At 43.2% G+C, this 10,914-nt stretch overlaps 1 protein-coding gene across 30 annotated transcripts in view; it reads right to left on the reverse strand.

Annotated features, from left to right (window-relative positions):
* Window positions 1–10,914, reverse strand: part of CDC14A (cell division cycle 14A) — a 196,982-nt gene that overhangs the window by 180,523 nt on the left and 5,545 nt on the right. For 11 of the 30 annotated variants that reach the window (XM_081493185.1, XM_081493194.1, XM_081493182.1 and 8 more), the window contains one exon: window positions 9,279–9,369. The exons of 1 other annotated variant lie outside the window; for it this stretch is intronic. In XM_081493185.1, coding sequence (XP_081349311.1) covers window positions 9,279–9,369 — 91 coding nt within the window. Of the gene's footprint in view, window positions 1–9,110; window positions 9,177–9,278; window positions 9,370–10,175; window positions 10,825–10,914 lie in introns of those variants that run through there. 18 more of the 30 variants (XM_081493178.1, XM_081493176.1, XM_081493191.1 and 15 more) reach the window with 3 other exon arrangements.

Here is a 10,914-nt window from a genome sequence, read left to right on the forward strand (position 1 = left end):
TCTAACCTGCCACAGTCCACCCTACACCTGTATCTTTATTACTAGGGCTTTCCAAGTGGTGCGAGTGGTAAAGAACCCACCTGCCAATACAGGAGATGCCAGAGATGCAGGTTCAATCCCTGGGTCTGGAAGACCCCCTGGAGGAGGGCATAGCAACCCATTCCAATGTTCTTGCCTGGAAAATCCCAGGGATAGAGAAGCCTGGTGGGCTACAGTCCATAGGGTCACACAGACCCTTGGCTTGCTCTAAATGTGACCTGCTCCAGAAGTGGCCCCCAGTCTAAAAAGACTCACCAGCAACTATACATCATCCCAACTCTTTTTTTTTTTTGCTTAGCAGCCCCTTCAGTGGTATCTGAGAGTTTTGCCAAGCTAAAATCATCCTAAAACTTTATTTTTGAGTTTTCTAGAGCTATAGGCAATCTGCTATAGAGCATATAGAATAAAGTACATTTGACACGGAAGTGTCTGGCAGAACAGAAAAGGCACTATTTTACAATCCCACTATTCACAGCTCCCTAGAAGAGACCTTTTTAACACTTTTTCTTTGCATCACACTTAGATAAAAATAAAATGCTTTTAGCATTTCAGATTAATTCAGCTGCAGGTGATCAACAATTTGATAATGAGGACTAAGCATAAATGCTGTATCAATTTCACACTCTCTTAACAGAAAAAGAAACGTGTAGAATAAGAAATCAGTTATACAAGGATCCCCAATTCAGAAATCTCAATCAGGAATATAAATGAGAATCACAAGTAAGCCAAAAAACAAAGTCATATTATTTCTTCTAAAGCCTGCCACAAACCCACGCCCTTTAGCAATATTTATGAGAATCTCCAACTCACTTGGAGTCTATTTAGCCTTATACTGAACCAAAGGCTAATAAAATGTGATATCTGGTTTCTATGCCCATAGCATATTAGACTCATCAGACAGACCATAGGCAGGAGGCAGCTATTGGTGGCTGCTGGTACATTGACAGAAATGTCAAAAGCTAATAGCTCAAACTGTAAAGAATCTGCCCACAATCCGGGCACCTGGGTTCTATCCCTGAGCCAGAAAGATCCCCTGGAGAAGGGCATGGCAACCCACTCCAGGATGCCTGAAGAATCCGATGGACAGAGGAGCCTGGTGGGCTACAGTCCATGGGGTAGCAAAGAGGCAGACACAACTGAGCAACTAACGTACACAATCTAACAGTAAGTAACACCAAGAAAGAAAGTACTCAGGTGAGTTATTCATTAACAAAAACTAACTAGATCAAAAACACTAAAAGATGAAAGATGTTTACCAAATAAAAGATGTTTAGCAAATCTGATACTTAAGCAGAGATCTCGTTATTCCTTGTGCTGTGCTGTGATCAGTCGCTCAGGTGCCCAATTGTGTCCCATTCTTTGCAACCTGTGGACTGTAGCCCACCAGGGTCCCCTGCCCATGGAATTTTCCAGGCAGGAATACTGGAGCAGGTTTCCATTTCCTACTCTAGGGGATCTTCCAACCCAGGGATCAAACCCAGATCTCCCACACTGCAGGCAGATTCTTTACTGCCTCAGCCACCTTTAGGAGTTTCTAAAACTATACTTGAATTACAATGAAACTATACAACCAATGTACTCATAGTAATAAAGTCTCACAGAAAAAATAAGTAAATCATAGTCAGTAAATTCTTTAAGAAGGCAACAATGAAGATTCATTTTAGAAAGGTTCCCATAAATTACAAAACTACTTTGATATTTCAAGATGTAATTTTCCATCTTTTTGTAGAAGCTGCCCTACTGAAATGCCACATTTCCAGACAAGACTAGATAAATGCATTGTAAGAGTACATCTAGCAAGGAGAGCAAATTTGAAATATACCATCTCTTCTGGTTCTCAAAAGAAAATTAAATTTTATAAAAGAAGAACATGTCCAAACTAGCAAATTCTTCAGTTCATCAATAGGACATGAAGATCTTTAACACTAAAATACTAAATTAATAAATGAAACACTTTATTCAAAAACTATAGTTTATGACACTATTTTCCATAAAGGAATTCACTGATGATCACAAATAATTGTGATGCTTTACCAGATGTTTCCAAGTTTGTCAAAGGCTGGGATTATTACATGCTTTAATAAATAAAGTAATATTTCTGATGGTTCTCATTCAACATCTGATTCTTTGGTGGTCCTGGAAGTATTGAGTCGATTAACAAAACCAACTTTTTTAATGTTAATTGAAACTAAAGCTTAAAAATTTTTAAAGAAACAAAGAACTCCACACTTAAGTCCACTTCAAATCAGTGAGTCAGAAAGGAACTTGAGATCAGCTGTCCCACCCATCTCCCCAGATTTTTAAAACAAGGAAATAGCTAGATATCCAGGGCAGGCATTGTCTATTTTCTGCTTAAAGATCACAAAAAACAATGACTCCTCTTTTACTTTCATTATAGACTCCCCTTTTTATTTCCCTTCCCCATCTCCCAAATAAAGCAACAAAAAGGTAGCTTCTCATTCTGATTTACATACATTCCCTACTTGAAGGTGTCACTTTCTCCCAATCACCCAAACCATAAATCTTGAACTTAACCTTCAATTGCTCTGACCCCTCAAATGCCTCAAATACAGTCAATCCATCCCCTCTAGGCTCTCTCCCACCTAGCCTTTCTGTTCCCATTGCTGTAACCATAATCCAGTCTTGCCACACCTCCCAGTCAGGGGAGTACTTGTCCCAAGCAGAGCTCTGCTCAGTCTCCCTGTGTCATTCATAAACCAGCAGAACTGAGATCCAAACAGCTTTCCATAAGCCAGTCCCCAATCATGCGTCCAGCCTCACCCATGACGTCTCTGCACGTCAAGTATGTTGCCTCACCTAACAAAATCTTGCTATTCCCCAACGCTGAAATCTTTCTTTCTTTCCTTCTTCTCTCATTCATTCAGCTAAAATTTCTTGTCCATTCTCTATCTAAGCCAGGCACCGTGCTAGATATATGTATACAGTGGTGAGCAAAAATAGGCAGTACTTGTCCTCACAGAGATAATAAAATACACTCTTCGCTCTTACACACCCTTCAAAAGCTAGTTCAAATATCACTCTATGAAGTCTTTATCACTCTGGGAAGTAATATCTCTTCCTTTCTTGGATTTTTAATATATTCGTTTACAACTTTTGTCATTTCTTGCCTTGCACTGTATTTGTTTACACTTCCTTCTTTCTGTATTTGTGTATCCCCAAATCATTAGCACACTGCTCTGTACCAAAATCTATCCCATCTAAATATTTTGTTTGTTTGTTTTGAGGGGAGTGGGGATTTTTTTTTTCGCCCCGCCATGCAGCATGAGGGATCCTAGTTCCTCCACCAGGGATCAAACCTATGTCTCTGCAGTGGAAGTACAAAGTATCAACCACAGGACTGCATTGTTTTCTCTATTTCCAACCACCTACAACTTTTAAATTATGCTTTCTTCACTTCCCATAAAAACATGTCAAGAGTCTTTTTTTCTTTCTCTTTCTCTCTCTTTTTAAAGCACAAAAATGCATTAAGCTGTGGCTAAGTGTAAGTCATTTACTTTCGGCTTTGGAATGTGTTTATGAACTTACAAATGAGAACATCTGATGTCTTAGGGATCTACTTCAAACACAATAATGAAGCCGCCCTGTGGTGACTTGGCCAACAAAGAACTTGGATGGCACACAGCTCCTCACAGGACTCTCCTCCAAACCATTTGAATCCCTTCTCAGGCTGCCTGATTAAGACTAGCCCTGTCAGTTTTAACTGAGTCCTCAGCATCTCAGTTAAATTTTGCATTTTCACCAAGCTTATCTCAAGCAAATTGAAAAAACTGAGTAACAATTTGTCCTTATGAAGAACAGAAATCGACAACCCCACTGTGAATGCCAAAGAGGTCAAAACAGCAAGTATTTAATAAATCAGTATCCTGAAAGTAAAAGTTGATTCTAGTGGGTCACAGAATTAAGAACTGACTGGTGAATGTATACAGATATCTATTTCCTCATGACTTATACAGCATAATAATCCTGGTTATATACACAGGTACACATACATAAGCACACGCCTAAAACTCTTGTGTTCAAAACAGAGAATGGAAAAAGTGGCCCTGAACAAAACTGTGTTATTTCTGCAAGATTAGGATGAAAGAAAGGAGAAAAGTAGAAACCTATACCATCTTTTAAAGCTAAAGAGTTTTCTGAGTTTTCAGGAGAATTCTAGGCAAAAATCATTACATCTTAAGTGACACCAGTTAAGCAGTAAGAACATTTCACAGTCTGCCTGCAAAGAATTTTCATAAGCTTATAAAAACTGGGTTTCTTTTGTTTTCACCTCTCCTATTAACATACAGTGATAATTAACTCAATTTATTTTCTCTCTCTTAGGCAGGGCAGTCCACTGAAAGGAGAAAAAGCAAATTCATATCCACAAAAGTGGAGTTGCGGGAAAACATTTTAATTACTACCACACATATCCAGCTACAGCCTGGACACAAATTTGTGTACACAATGTCAGCAGCCCATTCCTTGCCAAAGCCATCACCACTCAAGTTAGAAGGGTCACATGAGCCAGGGAGGGGCAAAGCTGTTCTCCACCCTCTTTACCAGCCTCAGGCTCAGGACAAATGGGACCTTGCTGGAAGCATGAGAGCATGACTTCAGGGTAAATTTACTAGCTCAGTGACCTTCATCTCTACATAATCCTCTCTGGGTCTCAGTTTCCTCATCTATAAAGTGGTGACAATAACAGCACCTAACTCCTAGGGTTGTTCCCAAGATTGAGTTAATGTATATAAAGAACACTGCATGTCATAGGACTATAAATATTAGCTTGTCATGGGACTATAAATATTAGCTGTTGCTATAATTTTATTTTTATTCTCATGGTGAAACGTGCCTCTGAATTCAACTGTATCTCCTGTTCTGTCTATATCATGGCAATTTATAATGAGATCTGAGGTACCAAATGATGGCCCTAAGGCTCTAGACCCAGGGGCTTCCCTGGTGGCTCAGAAGGTAAAGAACCTGCCTCAATCCAGGAGACCGGGTCAGGAAGATCCCCTGGAGAAGGAAACGGCTACCCACTCTAGTATTCTTGCTTGAAGAATTTCATGGACAGAGGAGTCTGATGGGCTACAGTCCATGGGCCACAGAGTCAGACACAACTGAGCAACTTTCACTTTCCAGGCTCTATGTAAGATCACATATTTGTGTATATCTGTGTATGTTCATATGCTTAGGTGGCATTCAGCTTTCTGTGACATTAGCCTACTTGTTACACATTAAATTCAAAATAAAAACTGAAAAACCAAAAGGGTTTCTTCCTACCTCTATCTAACCTAAATTTTCTATTCCTACAATATTTCCAGGCAAGAGAAGTTTTTCTTTCTCTCAAAGATATCCTAGTCTCACACTTCAACTCAAGCCTATGCTACAAGCAACATATAAGAAATCATTCTTTTATAAATTATTTATCCCCAAATTCCCAGTTGCATTAATATCAGGCTACTTTAATAAAGTTTAAATGAAAATTGGACATTTTAAATTATTTAAATCTTCAAGTTAGTTAATTAGTCCTCATTAGAGGCTGCTCACTCTTCCATGCTAAAACATTTGGTGAAATTCTTTGACTCATTTCAGAAACTGCTTAATATGCAATCCCCAGAGTATGTCCATGAAGAGTGCTCTCCTGCATTTTCTCCAGTACCTTTGCAAACACGAAGACAGAAGAAATGAAAATGAACAAGACTTCTACAGTCTCCTTTCTATGCATAAACATTCAACTCTATACCCATCACTGTTAGGAGGGGCCCACAAAGTCATAACAATTAACATATTTGATTTTGCTAACTTTCGAGCCAAAAGGAATTTGAGCCAAGTTATAAAAAGTAAGCCTCTATTTGGATTACATGGCTCAATTCCAAAACCAAAGAACTAGCCTTTCTGGAAAGTTGTGCATTATTTGTAGCTTAATCAAATACAGACAAACCTTTAAAAGGCTCCCTTTTTGGGGGGCTACATTTTCTCCACAAGTGTGGTAGTTTATACTCTGATTTTAATTCTGATCTGTGAAATCATAACCCAAGGATAAATGTATGCTTTATTAGCAACCACATTTTACTAAAACTGCTCATGCCTTTATACTAATGTGGTAACTTCTGTTTAAAATTCAAAGAGAAAATTAATTTCTAATAGACAGTTGGGATCTCATAAGGCCACTTTGTTAACCCTTCTCCACTAGCTTCTCGAATCTGTTGCCAGGTCATATGGATTCAGAGCTCTTCTTTCCACCACCATTGCCACCAGTTCTAATTGAGGCATTTATTTCTTCCCCCTGACCATTTCAGATTTTCTCTAAGCGGGCTCTACTTCCTCTCTAATCCATCCAAAATGATGCTATCATATTAATTTTTTGAGCATATATGTACTCTAGGGTTTCCCAGATGGCTCAGTGGTAAAGGATCTGCCTGCAATGCAGACGACACAGGAGACTTGGGTTCAGTCCCTGGGTCAGGAAGATCCCCTGCAGGAGGAAACGGCAACCCACTCCAATATTCTTGTCTGGAGAATCCCACGGACAGAGGAGTCTAGAGGGCTACAGTCCAAAGTGTTGCATAGAGTCAAACACAATTGAGCGACTAAGCACAGAACACACATACGTACTCCAGAACTAGAGGGCTCAATTTCAAATTCCAGGTCTGCTACTTCTTACTTCTGTGACCTTGGGCAATTTACCTAACCTCTCTGTCCCTTATTCTCATCGTTTGCACACTAAGGATAACAGGAACTGCCTAAAAACTAATGTGAAAATAAAATAAATTAATAGTTGTGGAGCACCGAGCACCTGGGGTGCATTTAAATCCTCGATGAAATGTTCCATTATTTGCAGTTAGCATAGGACCAGTCATACCCTGGCCTGCCCCCAAATCCTCAAGAGAGTCCCATGGCATACTAAGGGAACCCTGGCACTCAATCTGCCCAGCTGACCTTTGAGCTTCAGATTACACAGCCCCATTTGAACCTGTATACATACCAGGCAAACCAGAGGTCTCACTATTTCCTGAAGACACTCTAGAGCCTCCCTCCTCATCCTTGCTATTCCTGCTTCTGGGATCTCTCGTCTTCCATATCTGTCCATTCTGCAAGCCAGTCTTAACTCCTCCATGAAGCCTTTTCTGAACCCCTCAACCAAATGTGCTCCCCCAGCCATGAATTCCCCCCAGCACAGGGGGGTATGTGAGTCTATGGCAGTTATCTTTTCTCTCTCTCTCACTGTAGTCCCATCTTTCTCCCTCCAGCTCTGGAGCTCCGTGAAGGTAATGTGTATCCATCTTCACTGTATTCACTACATCATCTAACCCTGTATAATGTTGAAGGTGACCAAAAAATGGAGTTGTGGGTGATCAGAACCATAGCTACTCCTGTGGCACAGTAGTTGGGCACCTCAAACAAAAAGAAGTACACACTCTGCCCAGACTGAAGTCTTTATCAAAGTTTCAAATGACATCAAAATTTCACAATATAAATTGGATGGTCTTTCCAGCAAGTCTTTCTTTACAAAAATACAGTAGAATCAGTATAAGAAGAATGTGATTTGAAGTCCTATCCTAAAATACTAACATTAAAATCACACAAAAATCTTTCCTCATATATCAATATCAGAATCAAACCACTGAGCACTGTGTTTAGTTGACTAAACGTAATTTCCTGTTAGATCTAGATCTATCATCTAGCAATCCCGAAAGAAGCAACTGAGACCTTAATGCCTGAGGTTTATTCAGTGACATATTAACCTCCAGCACATCACTGAAGAACTGAACATAATAGCATATACACTGTCCCTGACTCACGAGAGGTCCCCAAACTCTACACACAGAAAAAGAAAGCGACAACAATGCACATTCACAACAACAGAATGAATACTCCAGAAACACTGCTGGCAGCAATATCATCCAGGTACCTGAGGTCAGGGAGTAGGCAGTGCAGTACTCCATTCTGTCTACGAGCAGAGCTGTAATCTGACACCAGGGATTTAGACCTCTTTGCTGCAGCAGCTCTAGGCATTCATGAGCAGCAGCAAAGGGCTCTTTCATTCCCACTTTTGCTTCAGCCATTCAAGGAGCATCCTGCTCCCAGCACCAGTAAGAGAAATGCCCTGAAGACATCAGTTTCATGAATCCCTCTGATGAAGTGACAATTAAAGATTGTTTCCCTCAAAGAAAAGATATGCTCTGGATGGTCGAGAATACTCTCTGCTCTTCGAACACCTGGTGGTACTCACAAATCCTTAGGCAGAAGGAAAAATCCCCCTTAACAGCACAAGTCCTAGGACACTTTCTATAATGAATACAGTTCATTTAGCTATGTTCATGTAATTGGACATTTGGTTAAGGCAACAAGAAAGTGAAATTAAATTTTCTGTTAGAATATACTGACTACCTTGAAACACCAGCTCTTTTAATAAAAGGACATAATCAAGCCAACTCAGCCTTCTTATTCCTTATTATTATGTTGCTTTTATTGAATAGAGACTTCTCTCTTTTTGAATTAAATGTTTACTATACTATAATCTTTTCCATGTAGATCAACAGTCTTTCACAGAAAACAGTTCCCTACATGCATCTTTCACTCTTAAATCCTAATCCCACAAAGCCAAAGTAACCAAAGAATGTAAATCAGCACTCCTATACCACTTCCTCAAAGGCAAAAATAATAATGCAGTGACACTTGGGACACTCAAATAAAATAACGCAGCAATTTACCACCCAGGTAAAATCTTACTCATAGATATGACTGAGACACAGCTAACTGTGTCACACTTTCCAGATATGAGCTGCACAAACCAAAACATCCTGCGATACAGCAGAAGCCTTGTGAACTGTAAAGCTGAAGCACCTGTAATACACACACTGCCCTGTACTCTGTAGGTGCTCCAATAAATACCCCGTGACTGATTCACATGTCTATTACAGAATCTAGCAAGGATAGAGGGTGCCTCTCCCTGGCCCTGCACTGAGGAGTGTTAGGAATCTACAGTTGCAGTTTACTGTGGTGGTAGGAAGAACTAATAAAGACGGAGGACTAAAAGGAATGAGGTGATGACAGGTTCAAATTACCTTAACTTTCCCTGCACCTCTTCCCCAGCCTCTGAGCCTGAGAAATTGGATTTGTTACTTGCACCACTGGGGAAGGAGAATAAAACTGTCATAAAGGTGCAGAGCATTTCCTTACCCAAGAGCCAACAAGTTAAATAGCTGAGATTAAAAAAATATATAGAAACTTACTTTTCATAGACCAGCTCCTCATCGATGGAGAAATAGTGGGTATTTACTGTGCTTTTTGGTCTATTCCTTAAAGTAGCAAAATATAACCGATCTGAAAGACAAGTTTAAAAGACGGGAGAAAACATGAGAAGCAGGGAAGCTGGTGGGGTCGGGGGGTGCTAATACACTAGGATCAAAATAACAACTGCTACCCGGTATTTAAAGACCCCATTAACACGTGGAATTCTTGCAGAAACCTGATCTCTCCCGGAAAGCCACAGAGATCCAAGAGCACACCAGTTAGAGAAGTGAGTCGAAGGCCCGACTGAGGGAGTAAGTGGGGTGCAGAGCTCCCTGATCTCCCTGGTTTCAGGCCAGCGGAAGCAGGTAGAAGCTGAGGGTACCCGTTGAACTGGAGATGCAAGTTTGGTTCAGAAATCTCCAGACCCCTGCGGGAGGGGAACAGAGAGGCGAGACTCTCCCCTACAGCTCCGGAGACTTCAAGAAGAGGAAGGGAGGAGAGACAGGGGGTGTGGTTGGAGGTGTCCCGAAAACCGAGATCCAGCAACAGTAGGATAAAGGCAACTGAAAGGATCCCCTGGAGCAGGATCCCCTCGAGCCGCTGCGTGCTCGGCACGCCGGAGACCGGCAGAGGACGGTGCGGTCCCTCTACCGAGCGGGGAGGCCTTCCGAAAGTGCTGCAGAGGGAACGAGGGACGCAAGAAAGACGGAGAAGCCGGAAGCGGGGGGTCCTCGGGGGAAAGGACAGTACGGAAAAAGGATGAGAGCGCGCGCAGCGATTGTAGTACGCTGGGGGCCCCAGAAGAAGCCGGAGACAGTGGTTGGGACACAGGGGCGAGAAGTGAAGAGCTGGGGTGTCGACGGAGGGTTGGAGGATGCGGGGCGACTGCTCCTCACCTTTCATGAACTCGCAAGCCCCGATTAGTTCCCCTGACTCCGCTGCCATCTTAAGCGAGATACGCACGGGGGAGGGCTGGGTCGTGGCCAGCTGAGGTCACCCGCCCCCGGGGGCTTCCCCACTGCCCAGGAGCCGGGAAGCTTGCAGTCCCGAACACCGAGCCCGCCCGAGAGAGGCAGCAGGCGCCGAAGGCGGAGGCGGCTGGGGGGTCAGCGCGCCGGGCGCCCCGGGGACATTCCGTGGGGAACCCGAGCACGCTCCGAGCCGGGCGCACAAGCCCCGGGCTGTGGCCACTCCGATTCGGACCCGGCTGCTGCCGCTGCTCCACCGCCGCCGCGCCTGGGAAACGCAGACCAGCTCTCACGGCCGGGCAAAGTCTTCCCCCGGGTCCCAAAGTGATCATGGAGGAGGAGACGTCTGGCCCCGATCGCGCCCGTGGCTACTCGTGAGGCAGCGGGCAGGACTCTGGTGCCCGCCGGCTGGCAGCAGCTGCTCCGGCTCCTCCTTCGCCACCTCCTTTCAGCAGCGACTCTTCCTCCACCTCCCCTTGGGTCCGCCCCCAGGCCTTCCTCCCCGCCCTCCCTCAGCTCCCTCCACTTTCACGGCTCCGCGGCCATCCCTTAAAGGGACAGCCCAGCTCCTTTCTCCGCGCCGACCCCGCGCCCCAGTTACCAGGCGCCCTGCGGGTCACTAAGAGCCAGTTGCTAAGGCTTTGTTGCCGTCCACCAATTGCTGTAC

This window comes from Giraffa tippelskirchi, chromosome 5, assembly GCF_054371585.1.
Source record: "Giraffa tippelskirchi isolate mGirTip1 chromosome 5, T2T-mGirTip1v1.2.pri, whole genome shotgun sequence".
NCBI lineage: Eukaryota > Metazoa > Chordata > Mammalia > Artiodactyla > Giraffidae > Giraffa > Giraffa tippelskirchi.